Source organism: Esox lucius, chromosome 16 (assembly GCF_011004845.1).
Source record: "Esox lucius isolate fEsoLuc1 chromosome 16, fEsoLuc1.pri, whole genome shotgun sequence".
NCBI classification, from domain to species: Eukaryota; Metazoa; Chordata; class Actinopteri; order Esociformes; family Esocidae; genus Esox; species Esox lucius.
In genome coordinates, this window is record NC_047584.1 from 25,923,401 (window position 1) to 25,945,746 (window position 22,346).

Below are 22,346 nucleotides of genomic sequence, written 5' to 3' on the forward strand. Positions count from 1 at the left end.
TGGATTTTCAGATTTAACTGCTTGAGTTCCTTTGTTTGATTTCTCTGAAGTGGAATTCTATGAAATCTATTAAATTTACTACCTGTTTTAGCTAATAACAAATTAACAAAATTAAAACTAAATCAATGTATCCTTTCTTAGCTTCATAACTGCCTTTTTCTTTTAGCATTTTTGGAAGAGTAATTTCATACCCTAGATGTAGAATCCCTGAATTAACACTCTTGACCGCTCCTAACGCACCCTGAAACGCTTTACCCTATTTAATATATGATTGCCCAAAATAATAATAAAAGGTCTTAAAAAAAGTATGAAAAGTGCCATAAAATATTTTAAAACAAAACTATGGAAATAATTTAAAACATATTACAAAATATTAAAGCAACAAATCCCATTTAAAGAGTCTCCTAGAATAACCATAAGTGCTGAGAGTGGTCAAATGCCGCACACAAGAGGAACCAACGAGCAGAGCAGTGACAGCACAATAAAGAAGCTCAGACATCACTTTTTAAAATATAATTTGATGAAGTACATTAAAACATCTCTCCCTGCATCATAGCATTCCGCGAGGACCATAGAGTTGAGCAGGACACCTCTTTCCTCCATACTACTGTATGAAGAAGTGCCCACACTCAGTAGCCAGCCTGGGACTTCTCAGCCAGAATGGCCGCCACCAGCTGCTGCGCATCCATCATGTGGGGGTTCTTCCCCATCACCACCCTCACCAGCTCTGTGGGGAAGATGTTACACAGGTTGACAAACACCTTCTCCCTCATGTCCTGATATCTGTCCAGAGTGGGTGAATCCTGATGCCGCGGGCCTGTGGAGGGGTCGGGTGGAGGCAGAGGTGGAGTATGGGAGTCAGAGGGGAGACGGCCTGAGTGAACCCCCCTCAGCCAGGGTGAGTGCCAGAGTTTCTCGCGGCCCTCAGGCAAGCTCTGGTTGGTGAATGGCTCATAGCAAGGTTGGGGAGGCTGCTGGTTGTGAGGGTCCCAACTGGCCAATCGCTGCTCCGTTTCTGGGCCCGAGTAGGTCCTCCTTGAGTGGACGGGGGAGCGCTCGAAGAACCGGGAATCCTGGAGGCCTTTGTTGTCCTGCCAGGTGGAGCCTCCCAGGTTACGCCCCAGAGGAGAGCCATGTGCGTGGGATAGGGGGCTGGATGTCTGAGGTGGAGCCTGGGGAGTGTATTGGCTGGAATAGCCGTAGTGGCTCCCTACAGATGGGTGCTGAAGATGGAGAGGAAGGTAAGAGAGATGGGCTTTGAAGTGGTGGAGAGAGGGTGGAGGATCCTCCAAGCTGAAGCCCTGAGGCCTCACCATGCTCTGAGCCAGTTGGTAGCCGTGATGGGATCCCCCATGGTGTTGTTGGCTCAGACCGGGTGGTGGGTGTGGGTGGTTGGGGTGATATGGGTAGCGGCTGGTGCAGTGATGTTGACTGTGATGGGGGTGGTGTGGGGCGTGATGGTGATGGCGGCAGTTGAGGCCATCCTCCAGCAGGGGGTCGGGGGAGAAGGAGTCAGAGCTCAGGCTGTCCTCGCTGCTACAGTCCGATGCCAGCGAGCCCGTCCGCAGGTCAGCCGGGAACAGCCGCTCGGGGCTCCGCGGCACAGGCAGGCTTAGGCTGGAGTAGGCCCTCATCAGGGAGTTCAAGTCCAGCTCGGGGGACTCGCAGGTGGGGTACGACTCGGAGTGACCCAGCCCCAATGGCCCCAATGCGCTGTGGTCCCTCCAGTCCGGCAGAGAGCAGCCGTGGCTGGGAGGAAGATCCCCGGCGCCAGAGGCCAGGAGGCTGCTACAGCTACTGCTACTACTGCTGCTCCCTCTGCGGGCGTCCGGTTTGGCCCTCCCGCCCAGACGCTCATCCAGTAGGTCGCTGTAGGAGTGGGTGCGCAGGCCGGGGTCGGACTGCCTCTTCGGCTGGCCTCGGCGGGGGGCAAGGAGCACGCCCGCCCCGGAGCTGCCGGGCACGCTGTGGCTTTTCACCATCAGGCCTCCGCCCAGGCTCTTGGAAGAGGAGACGGGCGGGGAAGAGGAGTTCCTGGCGCTGGCACGGAGCTCGTCCGCCACGGAGCGCTGCGGCTGACTGCCTCTCTCAGGGTGGTAGAACTTACACTTGTGTCCATAAGTGCACTTCTTCCCTGGGGAAGAAGGCGGGTTAGCATTGCACAATAATTCTGAGGTTGGATAAGCGACATGTAAGGAAGGATGGCTAGGTGTTACCATAGGGACAGGGCTGCTTCTTGTGCTCGGGGATCACTGGTCTCTTCCTCAGGAAGTTCTCTAGACTGGGACCATGGCGACCCAGAGGGTCATCAGGAGGCATGAACCTGGACACACAACAACATACCACCAGACCCATAATCAGCTAACTACTCAACATCCGCAAATGAATCCCCCCTGGGAAGACAGATCCAGACACTGTTAGTAGGTGGCCCGCTGGTGGAACTTCCTTACTTGTCATTGACGAATGAGTACATTAGTAGCCGCTCATCAATGAACTTCTTCCACTCCGGCTTCTCGTTGGCCAGGTCACGATAGTTGTCATTAGATACGATGATGCCGTCTGACTCATAGGCCAGTTTGACTATGAAGCGGTCATCGTAACAGACCACTCTGCGGCCCTGAACCCGACGAGAGGGAGTGAACACCAGGATTTTGTCTTTCTCCAGGCGCCGTAATATGTCCTGGTCTAGAGGGAGCCAACACATTAAAGGGGGAGAGAGACATTACAAGCAGTACATGCCGTACCGCACCTGCAGTGTATTTGTTTGGATTCATCCCAGAAACATGACACAATAATGTCTGAATAAGGGAGATGGATTATCTCGCTCTCTATATATAATGGGTTGATGCTATTTTGCTTGTTTTACATTTAGTTATGTTCTTTTGACGACTACAAGCAGACACAAGCAGTTCTCTAGTCTCGGCCCATCTTCTTGAATCTTTCCTATGTTACATTTGTTAGAGTGGTGGCAGACAAGCGTCAGCTCTGTTCTGGACTTTCCATACTGTTGGATTTACTTCAGAAATTCCGGAGGGCATCTGATGTGGTGAGATGCGATCTTATAAAACATTTAATTCTCAAGTAACATAAAACCAGGGTAGGGCTTTTGAATAAATGTTAAATGAAAATCTAGTAAAATGTTAGTCTATACAAGTCATGCTTGCAGTTTGAAGTTTGTTACTCATTTTAAAATGACATCTTTTTACAATATTGTAAATAACTGAAATTGTAAAATGTAATGCAATTTTTTTAATATACTGCTCAAATGTGTTTATACTATTAAAGAAAATGATTCGCTACACAGATCCTTTAGTACAGGGCTGCCCAACCCTGTTCCTGGAAATCTACTGTCTTGTAGGTTTTCTCTCCCACTAACAAAAGGGTTTGAAGAGAAAACCTACAGGACAGTAGATCTCCAGGAACAGGGTTGGGTAGCCCTGCTTTAGTATGTGAAAATGTATCTAACTACAGTGTCATTGGTGTAAATTGTGAGCAGAATTATGACTTTAGATATTACATCCCAAGTGAACAAAAAATACTAATTATACATACATAATGTATATTTTAATGCAATTAAGGGTTTTATTGTCAGATTTATTTTATTAGCATTTAAGTTAATGTGTTAAGTACATTTGAAATTATCTGAGCGGAGGCTATATGATTTTTTAAACTTTTTTGTAATAACGTAATTTAAATCATTTGAAGTGTATTTAAAATGTATTAATGCTAATAACACTCAAATAAAGTTGACATTAAACACATAGGAAGTTTGGGGTCCCCTGCTGGAGCTGCTGTCCCCGCGACCCAATAACGGATAAGCGGATGAAGATGAGAGATTAAACACATATATTGTGTATATGTGTTTAATAATACTTTTTTGCATCTCAGTTTAGTAAATTGGTTAGTTATGGGTTAATAACCTTATATTTGAGCATTCTCAGTTATTGACAGTCAGTGTTAGACTGACATTCGTATGAAGAGGTGATTTATAATAAGGTTGAGTTTGGGTTTTAATAAAATATGAAGCGGATTTGGAGGGGGTTGTGAAAAACTTGAGTAGAAGTATTGTTTTACCTGTGATGAGGGCGTCTGGTCGGGACTGTTCCTTTCTCCAGGCGGGCACAAACACAGTAACATCACTGTGGCCACGCTCCAGGAACCAATCAACAGCTAGTTGGATGCCGTGACAGGAGAACACTTCCTTATTTCCGTGACTGTTGAGCAACACACAATCATTGTCATGACTTGTCCTTCTACATTACCATAGGTTGGTTTCGTGTCTGAATTCAGCTACAGTTGACTTACCTCATGGCAACATTACTCCCATCCACCACTACAGGCCTCAGGTTCTCTTTGTCATCCAATAGGATCTGAGCGGAGAAGTCCAGCCTGCAGGAATCCAGAGAGGAGGAAGAGGATGAGCGAGCTGAGGATGAGGATATTGAGGAGAGCGAATGGTAGGCGGCAGAACCCCCAGCATTCTCTGTCTCTGACTTGGCACCCAGTTTGACCAGTTCACCCAGTACGTCGTTGATGAGGGCTTCAGGCCCAAGCTTCCTCAACACCAGCAAAACCAGCTCCTCAGAGTAGCCCAGCTTTAGGGCAAACTCCATTTTGTAGCGGTACTCTCTGATAGGGTCTGTCAGGGGTTTTGGGGCCCTAGTGGGGGGGCTCTGTGCAGGGCCCGGCCCAGTAGGGTGACACGGATTAGGGTGTAAGGCATGGATGTCAGGACCAGATTCACGCCGAACCCCACGCTCATCCTCGCTGTCTGACGCGGCACTTTCTTCAGAGGAGTTACTGCAAATACTACTACTGCAGCTACTGCTAATGCTGCTCCGGGTGCCACCCGCCTCCGCTTCCCCCCTGTGCAAGGCTTCCGCGCGGGTTCTGTCTGTGGCCGTCAGGCTGGCCTGGCGGTCGGTCCCTTCCACGTGGAGGTAGTCCAGATCCAGCCCCAGGTTAAGGATGTGTCCCGTTCCATCCTCCAGATGGTTCTTCAGGCCCATGAATCCTTCTCATACATCCAGCCTCTGACCCTTCACGACCCCGGGTGACCCCGACTATCACTGCCGCCGACGAGCAGTCCTTGGGACAAGTCCTGGGGCGGAAGCCTGTGGAAGAGACCGGGGCAAACTGTAAATCTTTTGTCATTTAATTCCCATTCTGGAACTTTTTGAGCAACTTAAGATCCATCAGCCAGTGTGCTATCCTAATGTCTCTGAAATTTGTTTTGTACTGGACCCGGGCCGCTACTCCAAAACCATGCTGCAGAGGGGATTTCCTCAAAAGGGCTATCTGCTGTTGCTATATGCTTTATTTTTACCTATGAATTACGCATTTTTCAATTGATTCTAGAGGAACATCACTTACAAACACCTCATGAGCTTAGTTTTGCTTTGGCATCCAAATAGAACCTAAAATATCAGCTTTCCTCAGTCTGATGAGTTCATAATTTATATCTATGCATTTTCTTTAGACAGCAAAAACTGAAAAGTGTAATCAGTTTGAAAGAATGTAAGTTGAATTTGTGATCTCTTGAAAAAACATTATCTGTAATGATTTATGGCCTTTAAGATTTCAATGTTTAAAGCAGAGAGAACAACATCTTCTCCTTTTTGCTCACTAATATCACTTACAAAACCCTCCCAAGATTAACACTCAAATGTTCCTTATAACAGCAAGCTACAGTGGATATAAAAGGTCTACACACCCCTGTGAAAATGGTTGCTTTTTGTGATGTAAAAGATTGAGACAAAGATAAATCATATCAGAACTTTTACCACTTTTAATGTGACCCATAATGTGAACAATTTAATTGAAAAACAAACTGAAAGGGGAAAAATGAAAAATAAAAACCTTACAATATCCTGGTTGCATAAGTGTGCACACCCTCTTATAACTACGGATTTGGCTGTGTTCAGAATTAACCAATCACATTCAAACTCATGTTAAATAGAAGTCATTACACACATGCCATCATTTAAAGTGACTCTGATTAATCACAAATAAAGTTCAGCTATTCTTGTAGGATTTTCCTGACATTTTCTTAGTTGCATCTCAGAGCAAAAGCCATGGTCTGCAGAGAGCTTCCAACGCATCAGAGGGATCTCATTGTCGAAAGATATCAGTCAGGAGAAGGGTGCAAAATATTTTCAAAGCATTAGATATACCATGGAACACAGGGAAGACAGTCATCATCAAGTGGAGAAAAAACAGAGACTGGACATACCTCCAAAATGTATGAAAAGATGAGAAGAAAACTGGTCAGGGAGGCTTTCAAGAGGCCTACAGCAATATTAAAGGAACTGCAGGAATTTCTGGCAAGTACTGGCTGTGTGCTACATGTGACAAAAATCTACCGTATTCTTCATATGAATGGGCTATAGTGTAGGGTGGCAAGATGGAAGCTTTTTCTTACAAAGAAAAACATCCAAGCCCGACTGAAGTTCACAAAAACAAAGAAAAAGCAAGTGGGAAAATGTGTTATGGTCTGATGAAACCAAGGTTGAACTTTTTGGCCATAATTCCAAAAGGTATGTTTGGCACAAAACCAACATTGCACATCACTCAAAGAACACCATACCCACAGTGAAGCATGGTGGTGGCAGCATCATGCATTGGGGCTGTTTTTCTTCAGCTGGAACCGTGGCCTTAGTCAGGGTGGAGGGAATTATGAACAGTTCCAAATACCAAGCAATTGTGGCACAAAACCTTCAGTCGTCTGTTAGAAAGCTGAAGATGAAGAGGAAGTTCACCTTTCAGCACGACAACGACCCAAAACACATTTTCAAATCCACAAAAGCATGGCTTCACCAGAAGAAGATGAACGTTTTGGAATGGCCCAGCCAGAGCCCAGACCTGAATCCAATCGAAAATCTCTGGGGTGGTCTGAAGAGGGCTGTGCACAGGAGATGTCCTCGCAATCTGACATATTTGGAGCACTTTTGCAAAGAAGAGTGGGCAAATATTGCCACATAAAAATGTGCCATGCTAATAGACTCCTACCCAAAAAGACTGAGTGCTTTAATAAAATCAAAAGGTACTTCAACAAAGTATTAGTTTAAGGATGTGCACGCTTATGCCACCATCAGGTTATTGTGAGTTTTAAATTTTAAATGTTTCCCCCTCAAAGATTTCAGTTTTTTTTAATTGAATTGTTCACGTTATAGGTCACATTAAAGGTGGAAAAAGTTCTGACATGATTTATCTTTGTCTCATTCTTTTACAGCACAAGAACCTGGCATTTTAACAGGGGTGTGTAGCCTTTTTTTTATATCCACTGTATATTACAAGAGATTGTACATTTGGGATTTATCTATGGACAAGTTAAAACATATGCTATACCCTCAGTGCCAACTGCCTGTCTATTTCTCTGTCGCTTCTCTAAAAACACCTGCTGGATAAAAAATGTAAAGATATTTTAATACACATGAGATGTAGATTGTATTACTGGGCAAACAAAAAAAATTGTCCAGAAGAGCGTGTATAGCTATTTAACTAATATCGGTTCTATTCTTGCTCATCCTCTTCCTAGATTGTATTACTTTGTAAACAAAAACATTTGTCCAGAAGAGCTATTTATCTAATATCTCTCTTATAAAAATACATTCTCAAATTGCCAGTGCTGTAAACAATTGCCAGTGTACTGATTTCACCTATAGCACTTTTTTCAATAACACTGTTTTGCTCAAATTCCTACACTGTCTAACCAGCCCACAATCATGACTACATTACTTTTTAATGTACTTTAATAACTTTTTCACCGTTCCGTGCACCCTCAGATCCCATCACTCATGAACACATCCCGGACTTGTTATGTGTCACATGTCTTTAATCATGCACACCAGGTCCCTATCACATCATTTGTAAGTGTTTAAATGTTTCCCCTCTGCTCACCGCGTTTGTGGGTCGTTGTTGTATTTGATGTCGTTGACGAATGTAAGTTTCTTTAGAACCGTTGAGTACAGTCGGTTTGCTGCTTAAGTCAGCCCTTTTCTTTGTTGTTTGGTCGTGCGTGGTATTCGTTTAATTAAAAGCCAAAACCGACCGCATTCCGCCTGCGCCTGGTTCCTTGCAACCCGATGACATCATAAAATGTTTTAACATTAACTTAATTAATCCGGAAAATGCCACATTAGTTTAACCATTTATTGGAACAATTACGTTTTTGTTTTACAGGTCTTGGCGCTGGGTTCTGGTCCTCTGGACCAACTCACTGCCATCACATGATCGTGTATACCATGCTACAAATAATCATATCTACACCGTAATGTTATCAATAGCATTCCCTGATAATGAGCAATGTATACCCCATGGTGAGGTAACGCAGAACCAAACCGGTGGAATGGCGGTGGGTGTGTTCACTCACATTCTAGTAAGATAGTACTGCGTTTTATGATATATTTGTAAAAAAAAAATAATCAGTTGTCCGCTTTAAACGCAACAGTTTGTAATAATCCATGCATGTTCCCACTTTTGTATTATAGGGGATTTCTGGTCATTTTAGGGTTAGAAGGTTTCAATAACAACAGTTTTACAACTCAATATATGTTTATTAAATTTTCCTTTTAATACGTTTTTTCTTGGCTGTATTATGTGCTCAATCATTTTCAGGTCTGTAGCATAGTTGCAAAACTAGTTTGGGGAAAGTCTTATTTTAAGTATTCATATAAAAATTATAATCTTACTTTAGCTTTTTTGTTTAATAATTTCTGATGAAAAACTGGGTCTGTTTTTGTTTTTCATTTTGTTCAACAACTCTGAAAATAAAAAAATGAAGCTTATTTTGAAAGGGAATAAACGCTCCCCAGACACATCAGGTCATTAACAAGTGCATTTGACTGCTTGGGATATTGATCACCCAGTCATGGTTATGTATATATGTGAACTCAAGCACAGTACATGTATAGTATCTAGGGTTATCCTCTGCAATGCAATTGATAATCATACAGTGCAAATGTTTGCTTACTCCATTTAAACCCATCTAATTAAATTTGCTCAAATAATGAGGATGAAATGCATAATGGAATAAAGTAATGTCAACAACGGATCATATGACTTATGTTGCAATAGCCCCATTGTCTTCAGTCTAGTATGCTCTCAGACTACTTAATCATATTTAGCCTGGGATCAATGATTACAAAGTTCTGTACAAGCTGTGGAAAAATTTTACTTCTGTCAAATAATTTACTTTACTCAGGATATGAATTCCATTAAATCAAATAGAGTATGCACCACTGACTTGGTTCACATTAATGAATGAACTGCACAAAAAAATAAAAGGATAAGTAGTAGACATGGATCTCCAATAGTTTTGCAATCATGTTAATCTGCAATAACATCGATGAATGCTATGTTTGCCATTCTTGCTTTTCCTAGAAACCACAGGATTTATCCAATTTGTAATCTTTGTAAATGTTCATTCCCCCAACTTCACCTGTCAATTTCTGTTCGCGGTCGTCTGCATTTGGGTTACCAGTGAGACTCTGCACTGCATCTACCTGCATAATGCGTAGAGGAAACTTTTATTACACTCACCACCTTCTTAGGGAGTTTTTCAAAGCTGCTGAAATTCAGCACTACTGTTGTTTGCTCCTTGGGGTTTAAAGGCCGGGTGTTTTGTAAAAGCAATTTGTTAAAACTGCTGATGTAAAAAGGGATTTATAAATACATTTGATTGATTGATTGACCTTACTGTTTTCTCAAATAGGGAGTATGTATCACTTGCATGTCCAACCGGGGTCTGTGATTGGCCTGAACAAAGGGCCGGAGTCTGTGATTCGCCTTAACAAAGAGCCGGAGTCTGTGATTGGCCTAAACAAAGAGAGACCTGTTCCTCCTAATTGCTCAGTGACCCCTTTAAAAGGGCCATGTGTCACATCATCATCAGAGCACAGTGACACAGTAATCTGGGGGCCCCGGGGGCCCTGCTTTAAGGCCCTTACAGACTTTATGCAAACGACACAAGAAGCAACAAAGCGTTTCTTTCACATAGACCGTGAAATACTTTCAGATGGTTCATATTTCTGAATGGACAGCATGCAACATCTAATGGCCTCCACTTAAATGTCCACCTCTCAACGTCTCCTGTACATCCGAGCACGTTAAGCCGTCGATCTACAACTGTGCCAGACAGTTAACTCTAACTGGTCCCTGCACTCCAGGCTTTGTAAGCTCTTGCATGGGTCAGCAACGCCTAGCCAAAGCATTAGGTGTGTGTGTGTGTGTGTGTGTGTGTGTGTGTGTGTGTGTGTGTGTGTGTGTGTGTGTGTGTGTGTGTGTGTGTGTGTGTGTGTGTGTGTGTGTGTGTGTGTGTGTGTGTGTGTGTGTGTGTGTGTGTGTGTGTGTGTGTGTGTGTGTGTGTGTCTGCAAGCAGGGAAAACGAGCCCCGTAGTGACCTGGATCTCCGTATCCAAGCTGCTAACCCACTGTGGTTTCCCATGAATGCCACAAGAGAGCTGAAAAAATGTAGTCCTCCAACAACAAAAGGGACACAAAGAAAGTGAGAGTGTGTGTGTGTGTGTGTGTGTGAGGAGGTTGGGGGCTGAAGTGTGTCTGGCTTGCCGTCCCCAAACAAAGCAGCTGCCGCCCCAATCTGGACTTCTCCGAAAGAGCATTGTTTCGCAGGGCCATGCAGTGTGCACAGACGGAGGCTGGACACACACACACACACACACACACACACACACACACACGCCCTGTCAGAATCAGAACAGACTTGCTTGTGCTGATGAGTCACTGCTCACGAGATGGATTCCGCAACTACTTAAACATGATACGACTCACGCTCACACGCTCACGCTCACACGCACACGCAAGCAATCAAACGCTGTTATTCTCTCTAGCATGAATGCAAACGCAAAACCTAAAAATGGAGCACAAACAATCTTTTAAACAATTTGACACTGTTCAAATCTTCCATAAGCAGCGAAATTAGCATTAGACGTTAGTGTGCGTCTGAAGTCTTTTGACACTGTCATAGAGGTGTTTTGTTAACTGTATTGTATGATTTACAAAATAGATTTTATTTTTTGGTACATGCAACAACATCAGATGTAATTGAAACTGTAGGTTTTGCTGACATTTTTCAGTAGACTTTCTACATGAACATATGTATTTATATGTATGAAAGAAATATTTTGATAAATAGGTAGAATGCATGCATTTCATTTTGATACTGAAAATAGTGTTTCTGCGGGAGGGGCCTCCTACAAATGAAAGACCCTGAATCCACACAACAATTAGAAAGACATTAAATCCACATAACTTTTGGACAGACCTTACATCCACAAAACATTTGGACAGACCTTAAATCCACACAACATTTGGATATAAAAATCCACACAACACACTGTTAGCCAAATCCACACAACACACTGTCAGTCAAACTGTACATAGTAACCAGAGGCCTTGCAGTCCAATTACAAACTCTGAAACTGCTCCACCTGCTTCTGCTACCTCACACTCAAGCAAAGACAGCTGAAGAGGTGAAGCAAGACATCCAACCCAAATATTGATGTGTAAATATGACAATGGTTGTTGAAGCTGGATTTAGACACAGAGATGACAATAGAGACGGAGACAGAGATGGAGGTAGGAGTTAATGTCCAAAACAGTGAGCAGATGCTGCAGCCACCCCCCCCCACCCCAGTCTGCCATACCCAGGGCTCGGAGAGCGAGCTGGTTCGCCCTCCCTTGGGCCCAGCTATCTCCCCTGAGGCCAGACCAGACCTGAACTGGTCTGAGGCCCCCCCAGGGCAGGGCTACCTCAGAACACTGTGGCGTCTGCACCGAGCCAGGGACAAAGGTGGTGGTGGTGGGGGGGGGGGGGGGGTGGATGGGTGTGTCGCCAGCAGGGCCAGCAGATGCCTTCTGAAACCACAAGGGACCATGGCAACTGGTGTCCTGTACACTTGTCCTTCTACAGAGCGACTGGCACATATGATCACTGTCACGTGACCCAGGAGTGGACCTCACTTTCACCCCTCTGTGCAGACATGACAACACAAATGTTAATATGGTCAGTCGCTCGCTTCCTTTTATACTATGACAAGTTCCCTCTTCTCTCGCTCTCTTTCTTTCACGTACCCACTGATACTGTTGAATTACAGGTCCAAAGTTCAGTTTGAGGGTGCTATACGTTATGTTACTATGAGATATACTTCTTTGTTACCGAACCACATGAAAATCTTCCCAGGAGCTCATCTGTATTTCTGTTATAACCACAATATAGACTTAGTCAGATATACAATCTATAGTCAGATGTACTTTGTTCCCTGGTTTAAAACAATGAGGAGTCGCAGATGACCATGTAGTTGTCATCAGCAACTCCTCACCTGTTGTTTGACTGCCTCTGCAAATGACACAATGTGTCTAACATACATGGATTCAGCAATTGTAGGTGTCAATCCTAAATTGTATCCCAAAGGTCTTGTATGTTCTACTCCCACACTGGTTCATACAAATGTTTTGGTAGGGATTTCCTTGTTGCTATGCAATGAAGATAATATTTAGTGCAATCATCACATTGTGTATGATATTTTAGTGTATAATGGTATTGGTAAGTATTTCAATTATATGATATTTGTTAATTTAATTTATCAGGGAGATATCAAATGAATAAATAATTTAACTGGGATTGGGCTTAGTTATGTTTTCTTTCTCTCACAATCCAGGAATCACAAACATTTCTAAGCATAAATCACATAATCACTAATGAAAACTAAAGGAAAAGGGTTGAGAGGAAAAAAGAACAGTGAGCTTTCAGATTTAATATATGAGTATATAATTGCTTTTATGAAAGTTAATTTGCTAATACTGAATAAATACAAATAATTATACAAAAATAAATACTTACTCCTGACAGAATACTTTTGATCATCCAAGCATAACAGAATTTCTCCGTTTTTTTCAGGTTTTTTCCAAGTTTGTACTTGTTAACGTTTCGTAGAAAAAAATCCAGTTCCTCTGTATCCAGCAGAGAATTCATAAAGTGACTCAAAAAATCCAAAGGGAGTTAAACACGAGCTGAGCTTCCTGGTAGCACCGTGGTCTGAACTCAACTCAGCGCCTGTCAGGTTGGGCAGAGCTGCTCTCTGCTCCCAAGGCAGGCGGTGGAACAATGTGAATGTGAACAGATGGAGGTGCAGTGTCTCCCATTCCCTCATGACACACAGTCTGCCTAGTGACCAATAAGAGGACAGCAATGACCACTGCCCCTCCTCCGACACGCGTGCAAAACACCACACACACGCACACACACACCCACACACTAAACTCTCTCCCTCAACCCCCTCCAACTTCACACACACAGACACACAGACACACACACCAAAGGGCACTAAGATAAGCAATTTGCCCCCCCCCCCCCCACGAGCTTCAGCCATGAATGGACGAGGGGCGTGCACTGACAATGGAAGTCATACAAAAGCGTCCCGGCCGGCGGGCAGCTGCAGAAGCATCGAGCGGCAGCCATTACGGAGCTGCAGCCTGGCCCAGAGGAACACCTGGCTCACAGGGGAACGCTGTCTCCCTGGGCCCTTTGTCCCACAGGCATGGGGGGGTGGGGGGGGGGGGGGGCAGACAATGACCTGAATTATGTTAAAAGTAGTGTGTGTTCCTAAAGGGGATTCAGAAAAGATGGGATGAGGAGGAGGAAGAGGAGGTGGAGGGGAGTGTAGGAAAATAAAGAAGAAGAAAGTTAGAGGGCTGTTGCGGAGATCGAAGCTGAAAAGCTAAGTGTCATGAGATTTCCGGATCGAAGGAGAGAGAATAAGGAAAAGGGATGGAAAGAGTAACAGAGAGAAAAGGAAAGAGGATGAGGGCCGGGATGAAAGTCCTCATTGTCTGGACACACTTCAACAAAATGGTTTGTTCAAAGGAATCAGGCGGCGACAAGGATTATTTTCGGACTTTGACACGGCCAATGACACTGTCGTTGTGGGGAGACAGTTAAACAAGTGGGATTGTGGTCCCTCTCCCACATAGACAGAGTTTCTCTTCAACTGGCATGACAATGGCCCTCCATGTCACCTAATATTATGTTCCCGCTGCCAAACATAGTCATTGATTTCTTCAGAATCAAATGACAGATGTGTTTCACAACCAATATTTGCATGTGCTGTAACAGCCATGGAAGCCATAAATCTAAACCTAACTATTTCATACATCAGCATTTGTCACAAAACAACCAATACAATAATTTCATCCTCTGTTTTTAATACCACACAGGATCACGGTCATGCCTGACAACACTGCTTGCAAAACCTTATCCAGTACTAACTCAAAAAAAGTTTTAAAACTTTGTATGTGTGCTAACCAGTTTATTTTCAAATGGTTTGACCTAGAAGCAGATTCAAACATGCATACAAATAACATGTTATAATTTTTTATTTTTTTGCATATGAGCAATTTGATTTTGAACCATGAAAAACGAATCTGTTTTTGACGCTTAGAAGCTTCTAAATCTTTGGCCACTTCTTCACTGATGACACAACTGCTTGTCTGCAGTAGCAGGATGAAGATGGAAGGGAACAGGAACATCATGTCCGCTGAGATCCAACGCCTTTTGAACTCCGGACAACACTTCATCATACAGCAGGACAAAGAGTGCAAAAACACATTGCCATAGAGCCAATACGCGGAAGAGTTCTTCATGTCAGTCACCTGATCTGAATTGAACTGAGCATGCCTTGAAATTCTGAAGACAAGCCTGAAAGGAAAAAAACCCCCAAAGCAAACAAGTACTGAAGATGACTGCGATGCTGGCCTGGCAGAGCATCACCAGGGAGGCCGCTGTGCAGGGGTGTCCATAGGTCACAGAATTCAGGCAATCACTGCATGCAGAGGACTTCATTCCGATTACTTTATTGTACACTGTTAATCTGTGCTTGTACATTTGGTACCCTAAAATGGAGGAACTGTGCTGCAGTTGGTTCATCTGACGGATGAAAATACCCTCACCATCGGCATTCTAACCCCATAGTCACTGCATTACTTTCCCTCTTAAGTGCTGGAATACAGAGGCAAAAACCCAAATAATGGGTGATTAGGTGATTTGGATGTCAGGCGCTAATGGGGTCCGGCGATGTGTAAACCGCTGCTTGGTCTTGCCACAAGTCTGCATTTATGTCGGTGTTTGAAGCAATGTACGGTATGTGTGTGCCTATGTAAGTCCATGTGAGTGTAAGCATGGCTGGGGATGGGACATTTGGGACATTTGGCCTGCGTTCTGGAGCGGTGCGCTGGGCGACTACCTAATTGAGGCTCAGCTGACTGCTTTTCCCTGGGGGGCTGTGAACCCACAACCATCTGCTGCTAAGGCCAATATAAACAGGTGTCCTCCCCCTGCCTCTGTTCTGCCTGCCTCTCTTCCTGCACCTTGAAGCCCTGGAACAGCGTATTCATTTACCCAAGGACACACCCCTTCCCTCCCGCTTTTCCTGCTCTCCACTCTTCCACTGAACATACCTGTCTCAGCCTGAACACTATGTAAATGAAAGTTATGCAACTTGCTGAACTCACTTGGTTTCCTTAAAATCCTTAAAAGATCAGTGGGTGTCCTGAAGACATTGTGTATGTGCAGTCTGCACCTGGGTGAGATGGCATAGGGGTGGGCATGGCTTCCAGCGAAGGAAGTCACGAGAAGTGACAGAAAGAGACATTGGAAAATGGAAATAGAGTGGGGGATCAATGTGAGAAAAAAGGAATGTGGGGACAGAGGGGGGGATGGAGTTCCTAATCCTATTGACCAAAAGACCGAACAGAAGGAGTCCCTATGTCCAGGCCACTCCTCCTCTTTAACCCCAGTGTCTCAACACATCTTAGGCAAAGGGGATTACTCTAGCTCCAGGCTACTGCCCAGGTCTGCACTGCACAGGCCAAAGACCTCTAACAGGGAAGAGAGCAGAGCGGATGTTGCCCTTATACAACTCAACCCGCTCCCACATGTAAACATTCACACACACACACACACACGTACACACGCACAGTAATACACACGCATACACACAGCACGTGGGCCGGTTAGATTCCTCGGGCCTGCAGGTCTCTCTGTGTGTATGTGAGGTGTGTGTGTGTGTGTGCTTGTGCGTGCACATGTGTGCACATGTGTGCACGTGTGTGCGCTCATTGCCTTCAAGTGACCGGGCGGCCTAAGGCCAGTCCTTTGTAACTTCTGGGTCCTCTACGACTCCCCCACACACACACAGTCACACGCACACTCACACACATGCACACACACACACACACACAGAACCTCACCACCTGCTGTTCCTTCAGAGCCGCTGGGTAAGGAAGGTGAAGTGGATTCCATCCCAGCAACTCGCACAGTGGGGATCCCCTTCTGGGTCTCTCCGGTCCCCTGTGGACCCACTCGGCGCTGGTGCCTCCGTCAACACAATTATATAGCGCGATGTCGGTAGAGACACAAGGACAAGTGTGCCACTATACAATCCCCACGCGTTGTCTTCGTCCCCTGTTTCTGTGCTTTCCCTATCGACAGAAGGCATTCAGATGGGGGTGATGGACAGGCGGACCGTCTCTGGCCACTCCGCGGCGACAGCCGATTTCCAAGACCGCCTTGGCGGTCGCCACGTCCGCGTGGCGGTTCTTTCACCGTGTGTCTGCTGTTTTTGGCGTGCTCTGATTAAGTGGTGATGGACGGACCCCGGCTGCCCTGGACTCCTGAAAGGGTCGGGTTCGGAGAGGGGGGGCTCGATGGATTCAGGGGGGTCCAGAGAGAGGGGTGTGTTAGGGGTGGGGAGTGGGGGGGGGGGGGACAGCAGGATGAGTGCCGTGTCACTGGGGCCAGAGGGGAAACAAAGCCCGGGGAGCAGGTCCTCTATGGCCTCATGCCAGCTGTTAGGCCGATCGTCATCACCATCTCAGCCCCACACGCCCACCCTGTCCCGGCTGAATGGGAGTGTGCTGGCTTCTGCTGACACACACATGCATACACACACACCCACACACACACTTATGGCCCAGGCCAGGGGGCCACGGTCATGTCTGGTTGGAGACTGGGCAAAAGGCACAGGGTGACAAGCAGAGAAGCATGTAGAATGTGTGAAAATGCACACAGTCATCCACATACAGACAAGCACAACCAAGTTTTGATTTAGGGGTCTCAGAACGTTTACGGGTCGTAATAAAGTGGTAAAGAAGACTAGTACATTTACCGCTGCTTAGACCCTTTGGGTAAAGTGGTTCCCAACCGTTATTGTTTAATAACAAATACATTTTGCCCTTCATATATTGCTTCAAAAATAGATAGGCCAGGTACCCATAGTGGTCCTAGAACCTCAGGTTGGGAACCACTGTTTTCTCTACATTTAAATCATCACAATTCAAAACTTGCTTTGATTCCACAACCATCTTTGAAAAAGTAATCAATCATACCATATTGACTTAAGCATACTGGCGTAAGATTGCCAAAGAAAATGTTAATATATATTTGGTGCTTTTAGGTTATTTTGTAATGACACAGATTTTGTAATGTGAGGCCTAATTAAACAAGCAGTGACAAGAAGTGTATTCTTATAATCAGTCTTTTCACTGGAAATAATTGCCATCTGTTGTCTTCCTCTTTCTGACTCATAGACACACAATCGCACATCCACACGCAAACACTCATATTTGGCCGATGTTCCACTTTCCGCAAGAGTAGAATAATGATAAGTTAAACGTACACTTACAAACATTATAAATATATTCTACAAAGAATATATTCTACAAAGCGGGTCTTTCCCTAAAATCTTATGCAGTTATGTTATCCATGTTTGGTATGTTAAGAATATCATTAACATTCTCAGGACAGAAGACCTCCGACTACCTTCATTCTGCCAAACATTCTGTGCATCCAAAACACCCTCCAAACACCAAACATCGTGTTGGGTGCACAGGGGTTGATATTTACAGTGGGGAGAACAAGTATTTGATACACCGTCGATTTTGCAGGTTTTCCTACTTACAAAGCATGTAGAGGTCTGTCATTTCTATCATAGATGCACTTCATCAGGAGTTTGACTTGAGCAGCGTTGACCCCTGACCTCTTGTGGGACCGGTGCTACATGCACGGCCACTGGTGTCTAGCCCCCCCTCCACCTTCCAACCACGCCCGCAGCTGCTTTAGGATGACTGGCATGGCACCGCGGACCAGAGTTTGGTGGAGCGTCCATTGGATGTCACAGTCCTCTGCAAATGCCAGTGAGTAGCCCAAGTTGCCCATGCGACAAAGTGGCCCGCGCGACCGACTCTGAGCCTAAGCCTGCGCTGGCCGCCTGGATGACAGGTGTTTGCCCCTCTCCATGCAGTCGGAGAACACTACAGAAGAAGCAGCGGGACTTCCATTTTCATAGGTGCTGAATGTTATGTTAGCATTTTTTTCCTTACTAGGTTTTTGATATAAATGAGCCATTAAATGTAGACTTGTGATAGGGTTAGATGGGACCTGCTGAGTGGAGTGGTCCAGGCCTGGGGCACAGCACAACACGGCCGAATCAGGGGGACAGTACACGATTAGTGTGTCCCCACGTGGTGTGACCAAGAACTGCAGGTTTTAACATTTGTATGGCTCCCAAAACACATTTTCTCTACAACATATTTGGGTGTATCCTGTGGTCTGTTCTTTTCCGAGCCTTCCAGTCATGCCAAGCCGGATATTGTTTTGTTTCAATAATAAATTGAAAAATGTGTGGAACTGAAAATAGCACACCCTGTTCCATAATGTATAGGCTGTATATTTAATTTAATTAAGTGGATTGAGACCACTGACCAACCTGCATAAATTAGAGACAAAAGGGAGATGTGAAACATCAATGTGGAGTGCACAGATGAGAGATAATACAAAGCTGTGAATACTGGGCTACAAATTCTGTGATGTGTTTACTCACTACTTCAGACCCGACACACGGACCTTATAAGATTAGCTGATCTTTTACTTATTTTTTATTGTCTGTCTGTTACATTGTAAGCAGCCTGAAGTACAATAAACTTCACCTCTAAACACACATTTCTATTCCGCTGCCTGTAGAACGGTGTGCTGCTGGTCACTTGTGTCTCCAAAGCAGCCAAGCAGGTGGGGGAGCACGGTATCCCCCTGTAGAGTCACTTAAAAAACATTAATGACTTTGTAAGTCTCAAGTAAGAGTCATCTGAGAGAAGGAATTGCTGGATCTGGAAACAAGCACCTCTATGCTTGGAAAAAGGGAAACACTGATTCCTGATGAATCGCAAGCTTTTACTCATTGGACGGAAGAGAAGCTTTAAGTGCGCATGAAGAAGTAAAGAAGGCTACATCTCAGGCAGCCAACTGTTAAACTGAGGCAACTGACAGCCTGGTGGTCAATGGTTTTGGGCCAATAAACAAAAGGTTGCAATGATCTTTCTCAGAGCTCATCTTCGTTGTCGAAATAATTGATTGGGTAAATTGGGTTCTGTGCAAAAAATGTGACGTTCCAATGCAGTGGGTTTGAAAGACACTAGAGGGAGTCTGTGTGTTAGAAATACTACAACACCACAAACATTCTGTCAGGGCAGAAATAAATCCTCGCCAAATCAACCAGCAGACATGTGAGACAAACCTACCAACATCTAACCAACAAACAGTACATCTTTAAATACTGGTACTAAATAGTAATACTAAATAGTAATAGGAATACAAAAACAAGGCAGAAACTAGTCAATAGCACACGTCATTCCCCAAGCATAGTAATGTTTTTCACCTTACGGCAAATATGTTAATACCTTGTTTTGAGAGGGACTTTTGTACCAAATTATATTACATAAGGTCAACTGGTGAACTTGCAAATCAGCCTTTTAATTGCTTGTTATGTTGTCACCATAGAGACAGTAGGGAAAGGTAGGGGAGAGATAAATAATATCCCTCTCTCTTTGTTGTCAGTTGAACATAATCTTTTTTTACAGCACTGAAATAGCTGGCAATTCAAGCTTTTGGCTACTTGCAATTGTAAAAACATTTGTTAACTGTATATGCAATGAACGCATGTGGAATTCTACTGTATCTTCTGATTCAACCCTACAGCCTTTAACCTGGGGTGTGTTTAGCAAGACACATTTTGAAAAGTTTCGATATAAATAAATATTGCATGTTATGTAGAACATACATTCTTCTCCAACATGTAGAGCAAAGTGTCATTTCAGCAGCTTTATTCATGGAATTTCACAACATTCAGCGACCAAACATGTCCCGGTTATTCTCAGTCTGACGACTTTTAGAAGACCCAAGTCATAATGTAAAAATAAGGTCCACTAAATGGGTCAGAAGTGTCAAATTATTAATTCTCTCATCAATAATAGTCATTTTCCCATTACACATATTGGAATATGAGACTGGCGTTTCTACTGAGCGGTGTTGTTGGTGGATATTTCAACATAGACATTTGTCGATACCTCAGGGGAAATTATCAATTTATTGGAATGTTGGGGGATTTTTTTTTTTCAATGCTATCACCTCCAAGCAGCTGTTTGTCCTGTTGCATCAGCTATGGCTGGATCTCTTGAGTCTAGTAATGTCTGAAAGCACAGAGGTTTGCAGTGCGCCAGTGTTTGTGTGTGTGCGCGCATGTGTGACTGTGCACGTGTGACTGTTGCACGTGTGCTGAGCTCCTAGATTATGTTTTCGCAGTTCCTGTTCATTCCTTCAGTCTGGGCTGACAATGCTCAAATCTTGTCAACGCGATAATGTATCAGGGCCTCCTGAGTGGTGCACTGTTTTGCGGCACGGCACTGAAGTGCTGTCGCGCCATTGCAGCCCAGGTTCATTGCTTGGCCACTGCAGACTGACCGGCCTGCAAAAAGGCTGACAGGCTGGCTCAGGACTGGCCGGCGAGGGATGCGTTGCCACGTCGCACTCTAGCAACCTGTGTGAGATTGGACGTCTGCCAGAAAATGGTGGTCGTTAGCTGGTTGAGGAAGCAGTGATGCACACGGTAAGAAGCGAAATGGCTTGTTAGGAAATGTTTGCCAGGGGGGATCTTTGACCGTCCCACGCCCACTGAGAGCGAGGCCATAGTCAGACACCAGAAACCATAAAAAGATGTTCCCCCGTGTCATAGCAGTTGGTGTATTTGATTGCGTGCGTCACAGAAGAGGCTGTACCTGGACAAATATTACACAACAATACATAGCTTTGTCGCGTATAAACTCTTATTATGCAAATTGTCTGCAAAATCTTGCCATCCTGAAGTCTGCATCTACCCTCTACATAAGATCTGACTAAAGGGGAGAAAATATTGCAAACACGTCGTAAACCCACTCGCATTACGCGACCAATGATGTCTTAGTTGGAGCCTATTGGACCTGCAATCCCAGTACTGTTTGGTTGTGTGGCTCGAGAGCTGCAGACCTGTCAAGATGTTAACGACTGTGCTCTGTAAGCCGCTCCCCAGCCGGTGGATAATTAAACATGATATTTCTTGTACACTGCAATGAAGAGAAAATGAAGAGACCACTGCACCTTATTCTGTCCTTTCCAAAAAAGTCGAAAAGGGAGGTTTTGAGTGAGGAACAGAAGGGTTCAAATTAAGACGCTACTGCAAATTGAACGCTCCTGTTCCACACTCAGAACCTTCCTTTTCAACTGTTTTTGGAAGGGATAGATATAGGTGCAGTGGTCTCTTCATTTATTCCGGAGCTGTGTATTACATGTTGCATTTTTTTTTTTTATGTTTTGAATCCAAGCAGTTCATTTATCAGAAAAGAAGTTTGAAGGGAATAATCTTCCTTCTTGCAGATACTGATGTGTTTGTATTTCGTTCTGGGATGGGGGAGATTTTCATGAAACTGACTCCAATCTCGAGTTACAGTAGAGCGGTAGGCTTTACAAACTCACCTCAAACTCACCTCAAACTCACCTCCAGCTCAGGCCGTAGAGTTTTCAGGCTCACCTACATTGCTCTTGGCACATATTTACAGCCAAACTCTCACCCAGTTAGGACACGACCAATCCAGAGATAGGTGACCTCATTACTGGTAGCTCAACAAATGGGCCACTCAATCTCTGCTCAGTTACAGGAGAGGCTAGAAGCATGCAGTCTCAAAACGTAGGTGCGGTCCCGCCAGACTGACTGTGCTCTGACTGGTGTGAAACTCGTTGTGCAACCAGATGAGAGAGACAGAGCCCTTGTTTCAGAGGAGATGGGTTCAACAATCACTCAAAAGAGGGAAGAGCTTGTGGATATTTAACTAAAAAGATGTGTGTTTCAGTGTAGGGGGCAGTCGTAACATAATTGCCACACTACTGGGGAAGACCATAGATATAACAAGGATAATACTAACATATACCGTGGCTGAAGCCTCATAAGAACCCCAAGGTAATCACAGAT

At 44.5% G+C, this 22,346-nt stretch overlaps 1 protein-coding gene across 2 annotated transcripts; it reads right to left on the reverse strand.

Moving 5' to 3' along the window:
* Positions 1–482: 482 nt before the first annotated feature.
* LOC105016467 (probable ribonuclease ZC3H12C) lies at positions 483–13,101 on the reverse strand. Of its 2 annotated transcripts, none has more exons than XM_010880337.3 (6): positions 12,860–13,101; positions 4,306–5,114; positions 4,075–4,214; positions 2,451–2,685; positions 2,217–2,323; positions 483–2,134 (listed from the first exon to the last, which is right to left on the reverse strand). In XM_010880337.3, the coding sequence occupies exons 2-6, from the start codon at positions 5,007–5,009 to the stop codon at positions 630–632; spliced, it is 2,691 nt and encodes an 896-aa protein (XP_010878639.2). In that variant the 5' UTR covers positions 5,010–5,114; positions 12,860–13,101; the 3' UTR covers positions 483–629. The 2 variants fall into 2 exon arrangements, with proteins under 2 accessions (XP_010878639.2, XP_019910107.2); XM_020054548.2 differs by lacking the exon at positions 12,860–13,101 and adding an exon at positions 7,900–8,552.
* Positions 13,102–22,346: the final 9,245 nt, after the last annotated feature.

Excerpts from the sequence above, each read along its gene's own strand:
- LOC105016467 (XM_010880337.3), bottom strand. The coding sequence starts at position 5,009 with ATGGGCCTGAAGAACCATCTGGAGGATGGAACGGGACACATCCTTAAC. Across the intron at positions 4,215-4,305 it reads GGGAGTAATGTTGCCATGAG|TCACGGAAATAAGGAAGTGT; the intron begins GTAAGTCAACTG and ends GTTGCTCAACAG. Across the intron at positions 2,135-2,216 it reads GAAGCAGCCCTGTCCCTATG|GGAAGAAGTGCACTTATGGA; the intron begins GTAACACCTAGC and ends CTTCTTCCCCAG.